Source organism: Gigantopelta aegis, chromosome 6, assembly GCF_016097555.1.
Source record: "Gigantopelta aegis isolate Gae_Host chromosome 6, Gae_host_genome, whole genome shotgun sequence".
NCBI lineage: Eukaryota > Metazoa > Mollusca > Gastropoda > Neomphalida > Peltospiridae > Gigantopelta > Gigantopelta aegis.
The window spans coordinates 57,344,184-57,368,400 of NC_054704.1; the positions used below are offsets into that span (position 1 = coordinate 57,344,184).

The following is a 24,217-nucleotide window of genomic DNA, read 5'->3' on the forward strand; positions in this document are numbered from 1 at the left end:
TATCAACACACCGAAATGCATTCCATAGTTTGCACATGGATCACACAGTTGCCCCATACATATGTGTGGGGTGTCATTCTCGATTTTGACAATTTCCAGGAAGGTTCATTAATCACTGTGGAACATTATATCTGTCAATCGTTTTCATTCTGTTGATCATACAGTTGTTATGGTTTTGTTTTTAGTCATTTTTATTGTTTGAATTTGCGATTTACTGATAGAAAAAAATGTCAACTTTCAAATTTCACTTCTGACCCCAAGATCTTTGGTGGTCATAAAACCTACTGTAATGCTGAACTACCGGTTGTAATGTTTCCCCACAGCTAATATACCTTACAATTTTGGCAATTGTAAATTCTTATTAGAGTTCCCCTACTGTTTTTTTAAGAATAGATATATATATACATGTATATATCTGAGACAAATTATATATATATATATATATATCAGGGGTGGGGAAAAATAAAATTGTCAATCGGTCCCACTCGATGTCGTCACTACGGGGGGGGGGGGGGGGGAGATTACAAAAAACAAAAAAACATTTCAAAAACGATATTTGCCAAATAGTTTTTTTTTAAATCAGTGATATTTGTATAGTTTTATCTTGAATCATGAACGCGAAATGATAAACATGAAAACATAAAAAAACAAAACAAATTGTATATATTTTACATAATAGAATAAATAATATAAAAAAGGAATAAAAGTTATGAATTTTAATTCCCATATATGTAAAAAAAAAAAAAAAAAAAAAAAAAAAAAGTACGAGTATTCAGTACTGTATCTTAAAAATTAATAAAAGATAGCACCGTTGAAGCGTTTGACAGCCTGAGCTAGCACATGTTTAGACAAAGAGAGTAATAACGTCATCACTGATTGGATGAAATTTGACCTCTACTGGCTCTTGAGATAACAGTACATGTAGCTGTTCTGCCTACTCCCACTTGTTAAAAAAAAAAGGTGGAAACCTTTTGTTAATTTTAAAATCCTTTATAATTATTGGATACACTACATTGAACAGTCAACAATAAATACATTTATAGATTATTTCATTATATTTTATGCTATTTTAAGCAGTTTGTATTGCACAAAAGCCTGTTGCTTCGGACTAGGACACTCGACCCGACAGAGCTCCGTACACAGGTGTTGATTGTAACCAGTTGCAAATTCCGGGTCCTTTGTTTTAATTGGAGTGCAATACCTTGATGGCTCTCTAAACCAAGAAAGGTGCTATCGTTAATGTATGTGTAATCTCTTGACCGACTCAGCGACTTTGACAAATGTCTAGCCTAGTGGCAGTCGATTGACACTACTCAGCACTGTAGGTCCGACTTCAGTGACTGGCGATATACTTGGGCAGACTTTAAAATCACAAACATCTGAAACATCAGCCATATTAACCACTATTTATTTATTATTTTAAATCATGCACGAGATACCGATGTCTGGGCTGGCCGGTCCACTTGACCGATAGGAATTTGTTCCAATAATAGAAATGGACAGGTGCTTCGGACCGACAAGAATGACAAAAGTGGGACCGGCAAACGCGCGTTTTTTAAAAATAATTTCAGTCTCAGATATCGAGAATCGGTCCCAGACTGGGGAAAAAGGGCTTTTCCCCACCCCTGATATATATATATATATATATATAATATATATAATATATATGAATGAATACCACATAATCTGTCTATCAGTGAAAATATGTATTTACTTAGCAGGTTGATTGTGTGTTCTGTTTTAATAATGTCATCATTGTTTTGTTTCTCTAGCTTGTTCCAGAGCATGTTGTGATGACACCTGAAGAGAAAATAGAATTGTTAGAAAGATAGTATCCTTTCACTTGAGTGTGGACTTTCATATAAAATTAATAACATTTATATACTGACTTTCAACATACCGGGTAATTACTCGATATTCCAATTATACATGAATAAATGATTTGGGTTCTTTTTTAATTTGTATGGCATCACTATTTGAATGACATCATTCTGCATATCCCTACAATAATAATAAATTAGTGCATGACATTGAGTGCTGGACAACGTACAATGTACAATTGCTATTGATATGTTTTTGTTAATGAGTATGAATGCATCTGACAAAAATATACAGCCAGTGTTTTATGTTTACTAGTACGTTTGCTTACACTGAACTGCATAGTTATAAAATTCTGAAAGTTTTCACGTAAAAATATGTCATAATGTTATTTTATTAGAACTGCTATTGGAACCAGCCTCAGTGGTGCAGTGGTTAAGCCATCAGACTATAAGCTGGTAGGTACAGGGTTTGCAGCCCGGTACCGGCTCCAACCCAGAGCGAGTTCTTAAGGGCTCAATGGCAATCTGATTAAAATTAGCTCTAATGGTCTACCAGTAGATCTAACAGCATTGCGTGGACTCCCATGTCCAGCATACAAATTCTAAAAATATCGGGTGAGACTATTTATGCAATAGGCGAACTTGTTGGTCTATTTCAACATTAAAAAACAGGGTGAAAAGTGCAGTAATATACTCTGGATTGTATCCTAGTATAAACAGATTTTATGGCTATACCATCACAGGGTTTTTTTCCGTCTCTCTCTCTCTCTCTCTCTTTTTCTCTCTCTTTTACTTTGAATTATCAACAATAATTCTAAGCTTGCAACTAGGTTTCTGTCATATGGTGTATTTTTAACATTTATTTTACTTCTCAGATATGTTGTTTTTAAGTCTGTTACTGAAAATTATTGCTGGCTGTGGCAACATTTTATAGATGTTCCAATTCTATTGTTAACTCTTTATTTTCCACCTTTTAACATCTATTATCTATTTCAGCTGCTCTACCTTCATGATCTTTGCTTTGGCTTGCAGAACAGTACGCCTACTTTTTAAACAATTATACTTAAAATGAAACTTATTCAACTCTTAAGTGATACCCATTCTGAAGTGTTAAGTGAAAATTCAAGTTGTCTTTTGTGTAATATTAATAGTTGTCCGTGAAGTAGATTGGATTTGTATTTAGAGCAAATGGTTTATTGTGAATTATTGTAAACCTTAACATGCTTTTAGTAAATTGAAAGAATCACAGCTTCCCAGAATACAACAGGGGGATCCAGTGGCACGTTACTTCGGCCTGAAGCGAGGACAGGTAATCTCTATAGTATTATCATTGCAGACTTTCGCTTTTGAAAAACTCAGGCCTCTAAAAATTGCAAACCTGTTTTTGGTTTGTGTATTAAATTCATAACATCATTTACATACATGGACATAATGGGTTTACAAAAACTAAATGAGTTACCTGATTTGTTTTTGATTTTTGGGAGGTGGCTTATCCTATAAATAGGTTAAAGGCATACGCTACAAATATTTCTACCACTCAAAATGTTCTAATTTTTTACCCATTTATTGTACAAGCATATTAAAACACATATCTCCAAAACAATTGGCGTGTCACCGGGCTAGATTTTATACATCTCAAACATCTTTGTCCTATTTTGTGAACAAATACCTTAACATTTAAATTTGCCTTAATCGATACCATATAAAGAGTTTTTAAATTGAAATACATGTCTAATTTAGTGCATATGTGTGCATTATAGAAATTATTTTGGTATAACTTAATATCCAATGTTTGTATGTTCTTGACAAAAATACAGAGTTATTGCAATATATTTAAACTACAATTTCATATTTTATCAGCACATTTTGGCTTATATAATTTTTGTCACTTTTCAAAAATTCCCACAAATCTTGTATAAAGACTACTAGCATGTCTACTTAAATTAAATAAAGAAGATGGGTCACTGGCCTATTAAAAAAAATATACGTATTTCAAAACATATCCCTACCCCTTGCTATTTTTTTTAACGTTGTGAAATGCAAAATCCAATAACACTGTCTTGTCTAACTATCAACATTTCTAACAATAATAAAATGTATATAACTCTACAAATAGACTAGAAAGCATCTTATAACACATGTATGTCATGCGGGGGGGGGGGGGGGGGGGGTTCACACCCCACCCACAAAATCTTCATGTATAGCACATGAATAAAGTGCATTTATTGGAATTTAGTGGGGGAACATCCAATAGTTAGCTCAGCTTGATATTTTTGTGGAAGATTACTTTAGTATACTTTTGAATATTGTAGGTGCCCTTTTTAAATATTGCACCCCTACCTGGAAGAATTATGCATTTGCCCCTGTGGCCAATATTACATAATACTCAAGTAGTCATCTATTACACTCGCAATTAGGACCCATGTCTACGAGACGTTGACCGTGTCAATGTCTCCAGTTAGCAAGTTTATGATAGAAGTCACTTTTTGCACCCTTGTTTTGCCTTCATACACAATAAATAATAATTATAATATATATTACGGTAATCTCATTTCAAATCAATATTCTGTCGTCTTTTTTTCTTTCTTTTTTTAATTATAAGATTTTCTTCTTACACATTAGGTGCATTAGTAATTTTCAAACAAAATATTTTCAATAGCAATTTTGTATTTGAATTTCCCCGGCATTTTGAAGATGGAAATCACGCACTCAGTTTATTGTAATTGTAAGGAGATGTAAAGTGACGTCATGTAACACTGACGTCATTTCATTTTCAAACAAGCTACCGGAGTATTGTCTCATTTTCAGTTCTCGGAGGTCTGCCACTAAATTCACTGTTGTGAGATGTTCTGTTCTCTTTTAGACACACTGCCCCAATGGACACCACCGTATCAATGATAGTAGCGGTATCAGGGATTTATCCAGGCATTCTGTGGTACCAAACATAGACCCCTTCCCCAAAAGCAAGTGGCACTGAACATTTGCAATTTGACATGTGCATATTTTTGTAATTATGTCTGCTCTAATAAATGAATTTAACAATGGTACATTGCATCAATGAGTGGCCTAAAAATGTCCCAATTATGAATAAATTAAATGCTTCTTTTCCCAATTCCATCAGACGTAGGACCCAGGTGAAAACTTGTGGATAAATCCCTGAATACTGTCCTGTCTAGATAAATACATTTTGTTTCATTTTTATATGCCCCTCTATGTGACCTACTTTTCATGGTCTACTGCACATAACAGTAAATCCTTGTCGGACCATATCTTGCATACAGATGCATACAGGACCATCAAACCTCACATGTAGGAACAACCTGAGATGATGGTGTGTCACGTACTATTACTAGGTCACTGTGACCTACTTTTCACAGTCTACTGCACATAACAGTAAATCCTTGTCGGACCATATCTTGCATACAGATGCATACAGGACCATCAAACCTCACATGTAGGAACAACCTGAGATGATGGTGTGTCACGTACTATTACTAGGTCACTGTGACCTACTTTTCACAGTCTACTGCACATAACAGTAAATCCTTGCCCAGACCATAGCTTGCATATACATTTGTTGTTAGCAGATCTTACCAAATTCACCAATTGTGAATTTCAAAAATTACTTAATTTTAGTTTAATTTGGTAAAATAATTTTATGAAATACAGTCAAACCTATCTTAAGCAGTCACACAAGGGAGTAGATAAAATTGGCCACTGAAGACAGGTGGCCGCTGATTACAGGTTGCCACATATAGAATCTTTAAACAATTTATAATTTCTTGTTTTACCGTATGTACTGCTAATTAACGGATGTGTTCTTCACAATTAACTATAAATCAACTTGACATGTTGCCTTCTGCAGAAAAAAAAATGCAACTGGAATGTATTAAATTAAACATTCTCAACAAATTTTTCTTTTTCCATATAATTAATTAATTCCTTCTTCATGCCATGTATTGCCATAGAAAGTAAATTTACATATGTCAAGCGTAGCCTGCCCAGAGGCAGTTAGATTCATTCTAAGTCATACTTTCTTAATTGATACACAGTTGAGATGTCTGGACTGAATGGGTACTAGTATTCCTGAAGGTGTGAATATCGGTTATTTGCTGCACCTTATCGCGTTAGAGAGTTGATCACTTATTACAGGTGCATTTACATTATAAATCATTTGGGAGGGAAAAAAGTGGCCGCTTAAGGCAGGTGACCGCTGATTACAGGTGGCCGCTAGGACAGGTTTGACTGTACTTGATATTTTGCTAAAAAAAAATAACTGGGTTTTTGAAGTTTGATAGATAATTTGGCAAAATTTTCTGCTGTCCCAAAGCTAGCCCTGGTTAGTGGTGATTCGATGGAACTTCAAAATTCATTTATGGGGATTTAAATTGTGAGAAATAGCAAATGGCAGTTTGGATTGAAATTGAATTTTCTTTCTGGCTTTTATCAACTATGTTTCTAGACTCCAATATTCGGCACCATTCCTCAATGGCTATGTCGTTTTTTTAATTCTCAAATCGGAATGTAAATAATTCCCCTTTTTATTATTATATAAAGATATATTTTGACACATACGTAACACTTAACAAATACCCCTTCTCTCCTCTGTAATGTATCCTAATGCAAAATAGATACATTAATTTGAATAAATACAAGTACATGCATATTTTTACTCTTTTAAATTCTAACTTACCTGAATGAGATGTTTTTGAAATGAAACTGAAAATTCCCAGTTTTGTTTTAAATAATGCTAAAATTCTCAAAGTCAGAGCCATGGGCGTCAAGTCAGATTTGAGAAATAAAACCCTGTCATTCAGAATAAAGCATCAACGTTCATTTTTTGTTTGTTTTACTATCGTATGCCATACTTTGGCAATATTTGCTAATCTATGTCAAATAAAAATGAATTATTCTCAATACCTTTAGAAGCACTTGTATAGCCTAATATATTGAACTTTAAAACAATATTTTAGCCTCGGCAGACAAGGGTATCAGATGACTGCCCCCTCCCCGCCCGCCAGCCTAAGCTCCTGTTTGTTTTGTCAAAGTGGTTCGTTTTGTAATTAACTAGCATATAGAACATTTTATGACTAATTTTCGGGGTAATTTAGTGTTGTATATTGTGGATGATTAATTTCATTTTTTTCCCCAAGAAACAAAAGATAATAATTAAAAATATATATATTATAATTATAAAATAATAACAAATAAATAATTTATTTTATTTTATTTATTTTTTTATTTATTTTTATTATTATTATTTATTAATTAATTAATAATAAAAAAAAAAAAAAAAATAATAATAATAATAATAATAATTATAAACAAATTCGACAAAATGGGTGTGGGTGCGATTTTTGGTGTGGCATGCATGCATGTTACATCAGTAAATTATTTATTGATCATTTTATCACACACATTTAACATAATAACTTGTATGTATAAAAAAAAAAATAATAATAATTATTAGAGTTAATAATAGTAACAGCCAAATGTTGACATCTATTCTAGATCTAAGGTCAGTCTTTGTTTTGTTTGTTTTTTAAATGGTACACCACGTTTTCTACAAATGTTCACAATTGAAATACTTTTCTATATTTTAGGATACATTCAGTAAAGTTTCACTTAATAACCATCAAAGTTGTTTACACTTGCATGTGTTTAATTTATTCACTATGCTTTTGTATTGGCATATATAGGTGCTTTATTATTTATGTTTTTAATCATTTACAGATTTCCACCGATATTTATATGAATCTTTAAATAAGGTTGAATTATCTGAGAGACTGGTTTTGCTTTTGCAAAACGTTCCAAAAAAGTCATAAAGACTGAAATTGCACCCAGCTGCAATGCCGTCACATGTTATTGTTGCGTGAATTTCACTCCCTTAATGGCGGCTGTACGGATACGCCATTTATCGGCAACGTCATAAACTGCTGGGCAACATTCGGGGAATAACCCGTCTATAGGTTTATATATAATGTAAAAAGTTCCATCAGACTGAGTAACTGTCAGCCCAATGTGGTTCAATACTAAATATTTGGAATATTTCATTATCTTCAGAAGATAATTAAATAAAAAGCCATCCTTCTTGACTAATTAGGAGATGTATTTAATCATTTACTTTAAAAAATATATGATAACTATTGTTACTTACTTAATTTTCATTTAAAACATATTCTAATCTCACTGGGGTGAGGTTTTTCTGAATTGTTTTTCTCCAATTTTGAGTTTTGGAAAAATAAGCATTGTAGCCCAAGTTCCCTATGCTAGTTTTATCTCTATAAAGTTGGTGGAATAACTTGTTTGTAACTTTTTTAACATTCTTAGAATATTTGTTATTTCAATCTCGGATTACATTGTGAGCCAGAAAAAGGTTTTTGTTTTTATCCATTTATTGTTTCCAGTATTTTAATTTTATAAAGTTTTTTGACTGTAGAGATTTTTTTTTTTTCAATATAATTTGTTTTAACATTTAAAATACTTAACAAGTATTTCAAATACAGTTAAACAGCAACTAAGAAGACCTAAAACATGTTTTTTTTAATATATGTGGCACATGAAACCCTGCCCTGCTCAAGCAAAGTTACTTTAATCTCAATGTATTAACCCCCACACCACCCCCAAAAAACTTTGGTCACCACAGTCTAGACCCCACCCTCTGCTAAAATCACTGCACATGAGCCTATATGGAATATTTATTAGAGGTGGTCACATTAGCAGGTTTCTCTGTTTTATTTTAATTAGGAAGTCTCACAGAATATTTATTTTGGTAGATATGTCAACAATAAAACTTTAGAATGGTTTTTTCCTTTCGTCATTTTTACTGAAAGTTATTGCCATTTTGAACAAAAGCTTGTCCTAATTTCTTTGAAACCTGTTCAATTATTGCCCATGTTGAAGAGAGTTCAAACATTTGTTGGGTAAATATTTCCACAGTGGCTGAGTCATTCTGTGTGCTGGCATCCCAGTTGACCGGTGAACACTTGACTGAGCCCGGATATTGTTCCTCTAGTTGTGTAGCCAAACACTGCCTGCCTGGACGGCCGGTCCATTGTGCCGCTGACACATGCATTCTCCGCTAGGCTCAATGTTCATGGAGCACTCTTAAGATGCACAATGCCACACCCTCCCACCATTGTCACATTACAACGCTGTCATGGGGATGTCGCAAATTGCAGTGGGGAGCACCCAGCCCAGTGTTGGTTTCTCTTCACTGCCCAGTGATGCAGGACAGATAAATTATTGTGGTGGACAAAGTGTTTTGTCTTCAGGATGAGTTCCTGTCACTGGGCCGTGCTTCACTGCACACAGTCAATGGCTAACTTTCACAGTGCAGAATACATTCCACTGAGTCAGGCTTGACCTACTCATTGTGTTGAGTTCATAAGACATTGCCCTAGTCTCAGAATAAATACTGACCTACTCATTGTGTTGACTGCATAAGATACTGGTCTAGTCACTGAATGAGTACCAATCTAATCATTCTGTTGAAGTGACAAGACACTACCCTAGTTACTGAATGAATACTGACCTACATGTACTCAATGTGTTGAGTCCATAAGACACTACCCTTCTGACTGAATGAATACTGACTTACTCATTGTGTCAAGTCCATAAGATACTACATTAGTGACTGAATGAATACTGACTTACTCATTGTGTTGAGTCCATAAGACACTACCTTGTGACTGAATGAATACTGACTTACTCATTGTGTTGAGTCCATAAGACACTACCCTAGTGACTGAATGAATACTGACTTACTCATTGTGTTGAGTTCGTAAGATAATACCCTTGTGATTGAATGAATACTGACTTACTCATTGTGTTGAGTTCGTAAAAGACTACCTTGTGACTGAATGAATACTGACTTACTCATTGTGTTAAGTCCGTAAAACACTACCCTTCTGACTGAATGAATACTGACTTACTCATTGTGTTGAGTCCATAAGACACTACCCTTGTGACTGAATGAATACTGACTTACTCATTGTGTTGAGTCCGTAAGATACTACATTTGTGACTGAATGAATACTGACTTACTCATTGTGTTGAGTCCGTAAGATACTACCCTAGTGACTGAATGAATAGTGACTTACTCATTGTGTTGAGTTCGTAAGATACTACCCTTGTGATTGAATGAATACTGACTTACTCATTGTGTTGAATTCGTAAAAGACTACCTTGTGACTGAATGAATACTGACTTACTCATTGTGTTGAGTCTGTAAGATACTACCCTAGTGACTGAATGAATACTGACTTACTCATTGTGTTGAGTCAGTAAGACACTACCTTGTGACTGAATGAATACTGACTTACTCATTGTGTTGAGTTCGTAAAAGACACTACCCTAGTGACTGAATGAATACTGACTTACTCATTGTGTTGAGTCCGTAAGACACTACCTTGTGACTGAATGAATACTGACTTACTCATTGTGTTGAGTTCGTAAAAGACACTACCCTAGTGACTGAATGAATACTGACTTACTCATTGTGTTGAGTCCGTAAGATACTACCCTTGTAACTGAATGAATACTGACTTATTCATTGTGTTGAGTTCACAAGACTACCTTGTGACTGAATGAATACTGACTTACTCATTGTGTTGAGTTTGTAAGAGACTACCTTGTGACTGAATGATACTGACTTACTCATTGTGTTGAGTCCGTAAGACACTGTCCTAGTCACTGAACGAGTACCAATCCATATGTTTAATGACTCATTTTTGTAGGGTAGCAGGTTGATTTGACAATCTACTCATTTTGTTGAGTTCATTAGACACTGCCCTAGTCTCTGAATAAGTACTGGTCTATCATTCTGTTGAGTTAATAAAACGCTACCCTAGTCTCTGAATAAGGACCAGTCTATCATTCTGTTGAGTTCATAAGACACTGCCCTAGTCTCTGAATAAGTACCGGTCTATCATTCTGTTGAGTTCATAAAACACCCTAGTCTCTGAATAAGTACCAGTCTATCATTCTGTTGAGTTCATAAGACACTGCCCTAGTCTCTGAATAAGTACCGGTCTATCATTCTGTTAAGTTCATAAAACACTACCCTAGTCTTTGAATAAGTACCTGTCTACTCAGTTTGTTGAGTTACTGGTAAATGAGTACTGGTCTACTCATTTTATTGAGTTAATAACTAAATGAGCACTAACCTTGATGACGCATTGGTTAAACCATCAGGTTTTAGACTGGCAGATACTGGGTTCATTCCCCATCCCTGGCTCTTTTCTTCTTCACCCCCACCCTCCGTACATAAAACAAAATGACAAGTAAGTGGCATACTGTGTGGTGCACATACTAAGATACCACAGTTTATTCTATAATAAAAAATTGCATACTCAAAAGTCTGAAATCCACACTCTTACAACGTAAACCTCTAAATGAACTATAATGGGCCGTTACCCCTCCAGTGGCTTTTCACCTTCATCAGCGTATTCTCACGGTTCGCCAACCTATAAAAAGACAACACAAATTTAATGTGAGATATACTTTCAAAACAGTGTAAATTACATGCACCACAACCAAGATGATAAAAAACACATTGCCACCTCCTTATATAGTGCACTAACAGCGCCCTCTACCAAACACTTATGCAAATTGCCAACCTTTATGTACTTCGACCAAGGAGAAAATAGTTACTTTCTAATTCGTTCCTCAAATGAAAGAAACAATATATCCAGAGTATTATACCACTGACTTCTTTCTCATTAACCATAGCTAATATTAATAAATTAGTGTTAAAAAGTGGCTGATTTTAGTACACATTGAAACAATGATGTTATATGGTAGTTGTGTCTCGGCCAACTTAAAACTATTTTTTTTAACTTTATACATGTAACTGATCTGTAAAATATTCTAAACTTACTTTTCTTTTCCAAAATTTATTTCTACTTCATTTATTTTTTAATAATAAAAAACAATAAATTTTATTATTATTGACCAATCAACTAATTGTTAAATAAAAAGTTAGTGACCAGAAAGAATGTCATGAATTTATCTCTATTTCAGATAAGGTGGAGTTTATTATTGTTATTTTAATTGTTTGTGGTGTGCATGTTAGTAAACAGCCCTGTATGCTTTATTCTGATTTTCTTTTTTATACTAAAATAATAATTCTAGCTTTTTTACATGTATTGCTATAATTCAGTTACATATTTTAAAATGTTAAAAATTAATTGAAACAGATGGGTATTTTATTTCATTAGCTATCGATCAAATCAAAGAAACTTGTTTTAAAAGGTGGCTTGTTTTCCAGTTTGCTTTTTGTTTGAGTTTAAAGAATGTTTCTCCATCCACACTGATGTTTTGATATGATTTGTTTGATTTTAGGCTGTAAAGATTGTCCGACCTAGTGAAACAGCTGGTCGCTACGTTAGCTACAGATTGGTGGTTTGATGTTGCCTCAACAGTGTCACCTTCAGACGGATGTTTCATATTTCATTATTGGAAAACTTTCACATCATTATAGGATGCAACTCAAAGACTTGGCTGCCCAACTGAGATATGTGGGACCTAGGATCGATCCTCCATTGGTGTACTCATTGGGTTATTTCCATTTGAACCAGTTCTTCTGACTCGGTGGGATAGTGCATATAAAAGACAGGGGTGTAGCTGCTATATATTCAAGTATTCACCTACTTGGAAATGGACTTTGAAAAACAAAACAAAACAAATCAACAAATCACAGAAAAACCTGCAAGACAAAAACACTGAGTTAGATTTATGTACTAAAGTCAGGATTCAAATTTGATGACAGCACTAAAGCAATTGATGTCATGCCCCCCTCCCTTTGTCATTGCTTTAAAAGCCCTCCAAGCATATTCACAGTTTTGCCGTACATTGCTTGTACATCATAAACCAGCTGTGCCCCTGAAAGATACCTTGTTATTCATATGTCATAAACCTATGTGACTGAAGCCAATGACTTTTTTAGACCAAATGTTGCCAATACCATATGTTTAGCTTGTAACAGCTACTGATTACACAATGAACAGAAGTGTTATTACACAGATAGACATTTCATACTTTTTCGTGTTATTTAGCATGAGTCTATTCACCATTTATTCATTGTAAGTTGCTTCTTTTTTATCTTCAGGGGGAAAGCCTCTGAACTTTAATACCAGCTGTTAATTTGTTGGCCATATCAAATGACATTGTTATATCATTATACCATATCTTGATTGTATTGCAACATCTAGTGTAGCATATTTAGCAGTTGTCAAAAGTATCATGGAAGGCCAGTCTAGGTGTGGGTGGGGACTGCTATTTGCAGATGATTGATTATCCTTTGTTTAAATGTTAATAGCAGTGTACTATTAATTAATATCTTGACAGCAAAAACATATATCTAATATTTAACATACAATATATCAAGTTGCAAAAGTAAATACAAGAAATAGAAATGTGAAACATACACAAAACTTCAAAAAGGGTAAAAGAATATGAGCAATAAAAATTACTAACTACCATGGTGGTTAAAAATGGTAACAACTGCTGGTATCTAAAAACATAACAAGACTGTAAGTAAGTTGCTTTATTTGACTTCGGTATATTGTTATCAAAATATTTTTGTAATCTTCATAATCATGTTTTGTGTTGTTTGCTTATAAAGAGAACAAGTATTCAAAGAGTACTGCTAAAGCAATACATGTCCCCTACTGGGCTCCAAATCTTTTCATATTTCCTAAGTTGAAGGTCAACTCTATAACTAAAACAAAACCCAGGTAAATCACCATGAAAGTAAAACTTAATCTGTAACCATACATGATAAAGCAATACACAAGATTTCATCTCAATATCTAGACATTGGAAAAAAGTGTTCGGAAAACAAAAATTCAAATCTCCTAAGTTTGAGGGCCATAATTCTATGAAAAATTGGTAAATTGCTATTAAAGTCAAACTTAATTTGTAACAAGATGATAAAGTACTATAACTTGTTAAAAATGGGGCGGGACATAACCCAGTGGTAAAGTGTCTGCCTGATGTATGGTCAGTCTATGATCGATCCTCGTCAGAGAGCCATAGTATATGCTATCCTGTCTGTGGGATTGTATATATCAAATATCCTTTGCTATTATTGAAAAAAATGTAGCAGGTTTCCTCTGAGACTAATGTCAAAATTAGTGCTCTAGTGGTGTTGTTAAACAAAACAAACTTTAATGTTAAAAATGGGTACATCGTCATAAAAGTCAACCATGATCTGTAACAGTACCGGTACATGATAAAGCGATACACAAAATTTCAGCTCAATATCACAAGGCATTGTCAAAAAAAACATCCAGAAAATTATAAGTGGGACAGACAGATGGACAGGCAAAAGGACAGAGATGAAAACCATAGACCCTCCTGTTCGACCGGAAGGGGATTACAAACAGGTTGATGATGTAGGTTGTCGACTAAAGTTATCTTGTGATGCTGAGAATGATGGCATGCCGATATTATTTTATCCTGTAATACATAAAAAATAATGAAGAAATCCTATTTATTCCTAATTTGTCATACACAGATGGTGTATACATATAGTCTACACAAGCAAGGCCTTTGCAGTATGATGGCAAGCAAGATTCTTGGCGTTAATCCTTTTAAGAAGTTAAATTTCTCAAAAATGGATATGTATGTTTTCTTAGGGTACACCGACACCAATCTGTATTTCATTATATACAAGTAACAGCCTTAGATGTTGTGATAAGAGATATCCTACCTGTAGTAGTTTCTGACTTTGATTGGGTCAAGACAACTGGTTGCGGAATCAAACTAATATACAGGGACTAGTTACACCCATCAGATAGTCCATGAGTTGGCTGGCTTTACAGTACTTGGTTTTCTTACACCACCAACAGACACTGCTTCAGCTTCTTATAACATTATCACTTCATTTACACATTTACCTTGGTTTGACACCCAATAGTCCATGTCGCTTTTGTGTCAGGGTGTTGTTAAACATTTGTTCATTCATTCATTCATTCATTCTCAAGAAGGAAAACAAAGAACACACCAGATATACCAAAATGAACATTCTAGGCAGGAGACTATAAATCTCAACTAGAAGTATTGTGCATTGTTGTAAGAGAAACATGAATCTTATATACATGTATTTATTTGCTGATGTTTTTATGTTTTGTTTTTTAATCAAGTGACAAATTAGTACTCATGCTGACATTATCTAAAATTATTTTTGTGGAAACATGTGATGTAAGTATCATGCGATGCAAATAAAACATTTTTCTATGATAATGTTATTATTTTTTCTAGTAAAGCCATTAAGGTGTCTTCATAAAGGAAATCTAACAAACTTGATGATGCAGGCTTTGTATTAAAAATGTTCAATTTGTTGTTTTGAAATGTAAGAACTACACCATGAACTACAAGTCTATACAAATTACAAGTAAATTATTTTGTTTACTGTTAGAATTTCTAATAAATTAATTTTCTATGTGTGTTAATCCACGCGTTAATTGTGTCCTATGTTCAACGACTACGAAAAACGATAACATTCGTGAACTAATCGATTTGGGATTTTTTTCTTTTTTAAACAAATCTTTTGTTTAGTTTATTTCATGTTAATTCGCAGTTAGTGAGTGTAGTACATATACATAATCATGATTTGAGTGACACAAACTGCTAGCATGTTAACACCAAAATGGTATAAGCATGGATTCGTGTAATTAACGTTTCTTGAAACTATTGTTATTGGTTATGAATGATTTTCACACTAACGCTTTGATATGTTTGGTTGTGCTACAAATATGCATTTCCAGAATATTACCTGCTAATCGTTGTTAACCACCTTAGCCATGCCGGGCGTAATTTTCTATTCGAACCTGAACATTGTCTTCTACATCTGGATTGAATTTAGTTATGTAGGCAAACTGTGTGTTACAAATTTTAGCCTTGAATATTTAGCGTGTGCACGCACGCACCCACACACATCCACAATTAATTGGTATATTTTTTCAGTCAAATATGCCAGCACTTAATTTTCCACTGCCCATCCCCCGTGCCATTGATTGACGGAAGGTTAGCTATGTGTGATTATACTTGTTAATTAAGGTTAACCATTTTGGCATCGTTGTACACAAAGGGTTAATAGAAAAAAATGTTTGTTAATTTTGAACATCTGGTCTAAAATCTGTTGTGTAACGAACCATTAAGTTGCATATAACATGATGCTTATTATGCTGTGTATTTTCTGTCGTTTGTGCTATCACTGGCTCAATGTTTTAAGAACATTATGTTGCCCTTGTTTGAGGAGATTTAAAACGTCAATAAATCATTTTCTATTTCGTGTCACTTTCAATTTGAACCAAACGTTCGCTAAATTATTTGGCGTCGGTCGATAATGAACTTGTCTTTGTACGGGACTGTCTAATGCTACTTCGTATTATCGGAGATGTTAATGTGGTTTCATACTAGAATATCACATTACCAAAATATTAAAACATATTTCACATGTGTGCTAAAACTGGAACTTGAGTAGAATATTTAGATTTGGCTCTTGTTAATGAAGGGCAATGCAGTCCTGAGTACAAAGAGTACGGTGCCCCTCCCCAATCATTTCCCGAACTATTGTCCTTCGTCCTTAAGAAATGCTAATTTAGCCTATCGCTCGACGGCCGAATAAATCATCCTTGTTATAAATGGTTCTGACGGCAACATACACGATCTTTAGTCAGTACGGGATAATTTTGAGGTATTTTAAAGGCTGTATCTTAAGAATTTGCCTACGGCAATTTTGTGCCTGCCTTCAACAATTTAAAACTACCTTTTGCAACAAATAAACAAACAATATACATGTACCGTATATAGCCTATAACATGATTTTAAGTACTATCAGGTCTTCAACCGTGACACTATCAAACTAGTTTCTAGGGGTAATAAACTTTTAAAACAATAATTAAAAAAACAAACTTTTGCAACAAATAAACAGAAAATAAAACCCAAAATTATCCCTTCAACTGACGGAAAAAAAAATTATGGAGCGGCATAAAAACCAATCCATCAAAAAAAATGCCATCGATAAAGCCCCTGACATTCGTGTGTTTATATGGCAGCGTTTTAACTTGTAATTCTGTCCAATGATGGCTTTCGTATTTGGTTGGTGTTCAGAAAGCAAGTCTTTCTGGCCGATGCCAAAGTTGGGTCAATGTAATTTTGAACTGTGCATGTTAGGTTTATAATTGCTTATAACTCAGATCCGTTCGTGTATTGCTTTAATGTTTGGTTTACCTTTTCACTAAGTGGTATTCTTTAAACCGCACATGTGATACCAGAGTTAAGGTAGAATTTTTAAAAGAAATGAAAAAAAAAAAAACCTTTAATGTTTTAAAACGTTTTAAGCTAAGGCAAATAATTGTAATTATGTAATATGCCGTAAATAATTGGTGTTATGGAATCTGCTGTTGACTAATGCTCTCTGCCTTCTTTTTGATAAACTGTCTAGCAGTTATGCGGATTGATTTACATGTTCACTATTTACTATATTATAACATGCTAGTATCGTGGCTTTGTTATTATAGTTTACTTATTTTAGACTATGTGCGTCCGTGCCTATAGGATGTCGAGTTAGGTATGGTAGATAAGTTAGTTTGTTTTATTTTAACGACACCACTATTTAAAGCACATTGATTTATTTAATCATCGGCTATTGGATGTCAAACATTTGGTAATTTGACATATGAGGAAGAAGTCTGCTTTGGTTAACGACACCACTATAGCACATTGATTATTAAGCATCGGCTATTGGATGTCAAACATTTGGTAATTTTGACATTAAATTTTTAGTCTTAAAGAGGAACCCACGACATTTTTCCAGTAGTAGCAAGGGATCTTGTATATGCACCATCCCACAGACTGGATAGCACATATTACGGCCTTTGATATACCAGTCGTGATGCACTGGCTAGAACGAGAAATAACCCAATGGGCCCACCAACGGGGATTGATCCCAAACCGACCACGCTTGCACAGCACAACGAGAGAGTCGAGCAGACAGACAGGTTGGACATGTTCATACACTTCGACATCTCCGCATATTTAAATTTACCAAACAGTGAGCCGAATGTATAAAGATTGTTTTTGTCTTTCACGTATGTAACTACATATATTTATAATGCTCTGATGAAAACAGGCTTTGTAAATTTGGCCATAATTTATTTTAAATGGTTCTACAATAATTATGTAGACATTTTTCAAACTGATCATAGTTTTGACATCGACTGTGATCATAGTTTTTGACATCAGATCTTGGAATGTTTCCAAAGAGGCAAATTTGAAAGTGGACACCGCAATCAAGTGATGCAATTATAATATTTCATAAATATAATTGTTTGTTTTTAAACAACATAACAACACAACTGTGGGCTTTTTTAAATTATATATAAACTGACCATAATCATTCATTTATTCAATGCATGTGTTTATGTTGGTGTTTATTGTTAAAACTGAAGCTTTACCCTTTTTCACGTGAGCTGCAAAATTTGCTACCCACAGCTATGTTTTAATAGCTGGTTCTTCAGGATTGGGGGGGAGGGGGTGTAGGTCCCTTTTATTAGCCAATAAACAACTACAATAACAACAAAAATCGACATTCGGCCAATAATAGTTTTTATCATTATCTCGAAAAATTGATAGCGAACTTTTGTCCAACTCTTCCCGACCTTCCATGCAGTCAAATAATCATCATGGGCTACAGCCACGTTGGTTCTGGGTGCATCTAGAACTGCACTGTTTCGTGCAAACTGTGTAAATACAGACGCATGTGTATGCAACATGAGTAACTACAGCCAACAGAAGACAAGAGCTGTAACTATGGATCGCACCAGAGAATCGACCAGGCCTAAATGGTTATTCTGAATCTCGATAAGACCATTATTACCGTAATTGCCATTGTTATCAGCGCTATCGTAACAGTATGCTAATTTACCCGGCTATGTGAGGATCAATGTACAAGAATCCATTGTATTCTCGTTTTAAAACGCAAACTGTGTTTGTCATTGGCTGAACAACCATTGTACGCAGCTCTAGGATTTAAAAATTAAAAAAAAAAAATTGAAGGGGGGGGGTGAATATAACTACTAATAACTAATAATAATAATAATAATAATGAAGCTTTTGGCGCGGAATATTCCGTTTTTATTAAGCCAATGTCCAGTCGACTGACACACCCACACCGTTATTCACAAAAAAATGTATTTGAATGTTATTCCCACATACACTTTTCTTTCTTTTTTTCTTTTTTTTTCCGTTCCCCAACGTTTTATACTGCCACAATGCACAAAGATAATTTCCAATAAAATCGACCATGCAGAGCAAAATAATTGAGTTTACTATCATTGACGTCCACCACCGCTCCCCAGTAAACCATGAATTATATCTGGAATAACCCTCGGTACTTCTTTCATATATTCCCAAAGGCTTCGTTAAACAGGCAAATTTTCTTCCACCTAATGGAAGCATTATATTGTTCACCCCATAGATGTACATTTTTATACTTCCACTTCTAGCAGTACTAATGATATTACTTGTACTCATTCACACCGAGTCCATGGCAGTTCTTTGTTCCAGCTACTTACTTATAAATCGACATATCTGTCTTTATTTTGTAAGCTAAAATCTCCTGCTCAAAACCGGCTTGTGAAAATAAATATTTCATTATTAACAACGAACAGGTCGAAAGTAAATATCGAACTTGCACGCCGACTGAACACAATACGCTGTCGCTTCAGGGGGGTATTAACGTCTTTAAGCTCCGCCCACATGGCTGTTAATTGATTGGCTGAGGGGAAATGTGACCTGGGACACAAAAAAAAAGAGATGGACAAATCGATGTCTGCATATTTAATGAATGCAAATATGTATATAGATTACGAGCAGGGGGATCGACAAGACATTTGTATGTGACATTGGCGAAGTCTGGGTTTCAGGGAGGAAAAACGAGAAGCCCGCTGAGAGAGCCTCAAGGAGACAATATAAATTTACTGACAGAAGAAATAATTGCTGTTTTATATGCCCATTGCTGCTAGCACAGACCGTGTCATTGATTTTCAACAAGCGGGTCGGATAATGGCATCTGTTTTATGGAGACATGGATGCCGTAAAGTGAAGGAAAATTGCGAATTTGTGCGCCGTTTCAGTGTTGGCCACAGTAAAATCGTTACTGGTTAGTTTAACGTTGCGGAATATTCCATTTCGATATGACTGAAGGCAATGCATTAACCCAACGGTTATGTCAGTATTAACTTAATTTTGGTGGCTCCATTGGTCGCTATATAATTATCATGCATGGATTCTGAGTCACGAGATTTTTGTGTGGACTATAATTTTCTTAATATTATTTTCATTAAACTATGAACTATTGATTTTGATTTTGATTTTTAAAAATTGCAGAATATGTAGATCCGAATTGCGGCTGTGACTATTCGATATATTAATACTTTGTTAATGTGTGTCAGGTGTGAATTTGTAAATACTGCGTTAAAAAAAGTAGAGGATATTTTAATTCAAATATATAAGTAGACCTAAGTATGGAATAACTACAATCGCCAAAACATTAATACATTTCTGTTATTTGTCATGAGTTCTGGCCTAAGTTCAGGCAGAGAACGTTTCGCTAACGTTCGTTGACTTTTGATTGGTTCCCAACGTGTGACCATTTGGTTTTACGTCAAGCCTATAAACCAGTCTAGCGGACGTTTTCCTGCTCGGTCTGACGTAGTCCAGATCTCCCCAACATCGAACCCGTATGGAACATCATTGGGTGAGGAATCGCGATCTAGCTCAGTAGGTAGAACGCTCGCCTTAGGTGTTTGAGTCGTAGGATCGAATCACCTCAGTGGATCCATTCTCTGATTGGGTTTTCTCGTCCCACAAATGGTATATCAAAAGCTATGGTTTGTGCTGTTCTATCTGTGGGAAAATAGGCCTACATATAAACATCCCTTGCTGCTGATGATAAAATGTATCCTCTAAGACTTCGTATCAAAAATTATATATTGGACGTCGAGTAGCCGATGATTAATAAATCATTATGCTCTAGTGGTGTTGTTAAACAAAACAAACTTTAACATCATTGGGCGATATAGCCTATACGTCAACATTAACAAAGTTTCGGGGTTTTGGCAGTCGGGCGCCAAGCAACAGAAGTAATGGAACAGGATACTCCAAATTTTCATTGGAGGTTTTGTCTGAGCATATTATGTGACAAAAAAAAAGTAAAGTTTGTTTTATTTAACGACGCCACTAGAGCACATTGATTTTTAATCTTATCATCGGCTATTGGACGTCAAACATATGGTCATTCTGACACTGTTTTTAGAGGAAACCCGCTGTCGCCACATAGGCTACTCTTTTTTACGACAGGCAGCAAGGGATCTTTTATTTGCGCTTCCCACAGGCAGGATAGCACAAACCATGGCCTTTGTTGAACCAGTTATGGATCACTGGTCGGTGCAAGTGGTTTACACCTACCCATTGAGACTTGCGGAGCACTCACTTAGGGTTTGGAGTCGGTATCTGGATTAAAAATCCCATGCCTCGACTGGGATCCGAACCCAGTACCTACCAGCCTGTAGACCGATGACCTGCCACGACGCCACCGAGGCCGGTATTATGTGACAAGGAAAATGTTTGAAGGAAATGAAGGAATGTGTATTTAATGAACGTCCACAGATTTAAAGCCGCTGACCCAAGTTATACCCCCCCCCCAAAAAAAAAAAAAACATAAATAAATAAATAAATAAATAATAATAATAATAAAACAATAAAATTAAAATAAAATAAATAAATAAAATAAGCATTTTCTTCTACATCATCTTCTTTCAAAAAACATCTTTTTCAACTGTATCTCGAAGGAAGGAAAGAAATGTTTTATTTAACGACGCACTCAACACATTTTTAATATACGGTTATATGGCGTCAGACATGGTTAAGGGCCACACAGATATTAAGTGAGGAAACCCGTTGTCGCCAGTTCATGGACTACTCTTTTTCGATTAGCAGCAAGGGATCTTTTATATGCACCATCCCACAGACAGGGTAGTACATACCACGACCTTTGATATGCCAGTCGTGGTGCACTAGCTGGAACGAGAAATAGCCCAATGAGTCCATCGACGGGGATCCATCCCGCCCCCAACTGTATCTCGACTTATTTTAACAATATTAAAGGGACTATCCTGGGTTTCTTGCCATTTTAAAAGTTTTCCGGCAAATAAAATAGTTTTACAGTATTAAAATAATAATTTTCTTTTTTAGAATATGAATGTCTTTATAACCAATGTAGGCCTACTTCTGGAAATTTTGCCCCATTGAGTATATTGATACGATAACATTCAGAGTTGAAATGAATGATCTAAATAGAGAAACGGTGAAAATCCCGCCTAGATATAGCAGCAAGAGAATGAGCCAAGAATATTCTTTTCGTAATGAGATATGCCAACAATAGAACTTTTTCTCATCCATGTTTTAAAATGATAGAATGTATTTAAAATGTCCCTGATTTATTAATCATCGGCTGTTGGATGTCAAACATTTGGTCATTTTGACATATAGTCTCAGATAGGGTCTCCACGAGTACTCGAGTACTCGGGCACGGGTCGAGTCTAGCAAAGACTCGAGTCCATTCACAGGACTCGAGTACCCGTACAAGTGAGACAGTGTAGAGCAACTAGTTCAGTTCAGCAGTAACTAATCAACGATATAGAAGTTACACGATAATTATATGACTATTTGCTAGTTTCTTTTTTAATCTGGCCGTCCTTTCGTCCGTCACAATACTGAACGTATCAACGGGTTTCTAAATGCAATACAATGGCATGATTTGGCATTCATGTTCAGTGCTGGAATTAAGCTATATAATGCTATTTTACGTTATATTCCTTTGTCTCATTATCATCTTGTGTAAGCGTCGGGTACTCGGGTCCGGGTCGAGTTTGACCCTCGAGTACTCGAGTCCAATATATTGGACTCGTGGAGGCCCTAGTCTCAGAGAGGAAACCCGCTACATTGTTCAATTAGTAGCAAGGGATCTTTTGTATGCACCATCCCACAGACAGGACAGCACACACAACGGCCTTTGGTATACCAGTAGTGGTGCATTGGCCGGAAAGAGAAATAGCCCAATGGGCCTACTGACGGGGATCGATCCCAAAGCGAGAGCTTTACCCACTGGGCTACTTCCGCCCCAAGATGTATGAATGCGTCATCGAGGCCGCTTGTACATTATAATTTGTCTAGTGTTGATGTGTATTCTATTACAGCCATTCAGTAATTGAGACGTGGAGAAAGCATAAATCGAGATTTCACGGATCTATACGGGCATCAGGTGTTAATTAGTCCGTGTATTGTCCACACTTGGTTGTCTTTGTCTTTGCTGCATATGTTTCAGTAAAATTGATGAACCAATGGTTTCAACAATATGTATTCCCAATTATAATGCTGGTTTTGGAAATATTGATATGTTTGGGTATTGTTACCTACACACAATTATAAAAAATGTTGCAACAAAAGCAAACAAAACAAAGAAAGAAATAATTTTAAAAAATCAAACATGAAAATAACTCTGTTATCTACAATTAAATTGAAGTAAAATATCACTTACGTCTAGTGACATTTAAAACAATTAAAAAAACCCAAAAAAAACCCACCAAAAATCCCATAAAAAGAAAAAACGAAACAACGAAAACAACAACAAATATTTATATTAACAACATAGTATATTTGGGCCACTAGGTTATTCCATTTAAATATTACATCTGTCGAGAATTATTTAACGAGTGAGAGTGAGAGAGTATATATCAGCATAAATTCAGAGGAATAGAAATTATTTTGCGACATCGGTAGAGAGAGATATTTAATATTGCGACATCGGTCCTGGGATGTGAATCCAGTACTTATTGGCTTCAAACATTGCTGACTTAATCAGTACGCCGACATCCCCTCTTACCCCGGACACCAAGACGGGTGATTCAGTTCTGAAGCATGCAACCTGTGTCCACTGCGGGATGAATAGAGATTAGATTTCGGCTTGGAGAAAAGCACTGGATTACAATGAAAGCATGCAGAGAACTGTTCATTCACGTGTGCCTTGTTTCATAGGTCTGTGCCAGATGCGACTATGTCATTATGAACACATTATAGCAGGCTGCTAGAACCTAAAGATTAAAAGACAAACGCCGCTATTTACGACAGAATTAGGGTCATTACCAGCAAGTTGATGGGTGAAATCAATTGTACTGGCTAACATCAGTGAGAACACAATGTGAACCCAATAAAATGTTGAAATTTAATCAAATTCATTAATCAAATTTTGAAGTATATTCTTTTCGGGGTTTTTTTCACAAACAGAAAATAATTTCCGATAGTTTTGGCATTAACTGGGTTTGTTT

General features: G+C 35.1%; 1 protein-coding gene across 1 annotated transcript in view; it reads left to right on the plus strand.

Annotated features, from left to right (window-relative positions):
* The window catches only part of LOC121374876 (DNA-directed RNA polymerases I, II, and III subunit RPABC1), a 34,384-nt gene extending 19,319 nt beyond the window's left edge, over positions 1-15,065 (plus strand). The window contains exons 6-8 of the mRNA XM_041501989.1: positions 1,773-1,831; positions 3,051-3,129; positions 12,165-15,065. Of these exons, the coding sequence (XP_041357923.1) occupies positions 1,773-1,831; positions 3,051-3,129; positions 12,165-12,230 (204 nt within the window). The 3' untranslated portion in view covers positions 12,231-15,065. The remainder of the gene's footprint in view (positions 1-1,772; positions 1,832-3,050; positions 3,130-12,164) is intronic.
* Positions 15,066-24,217: the final 9,152 nt, after the last annotated feature.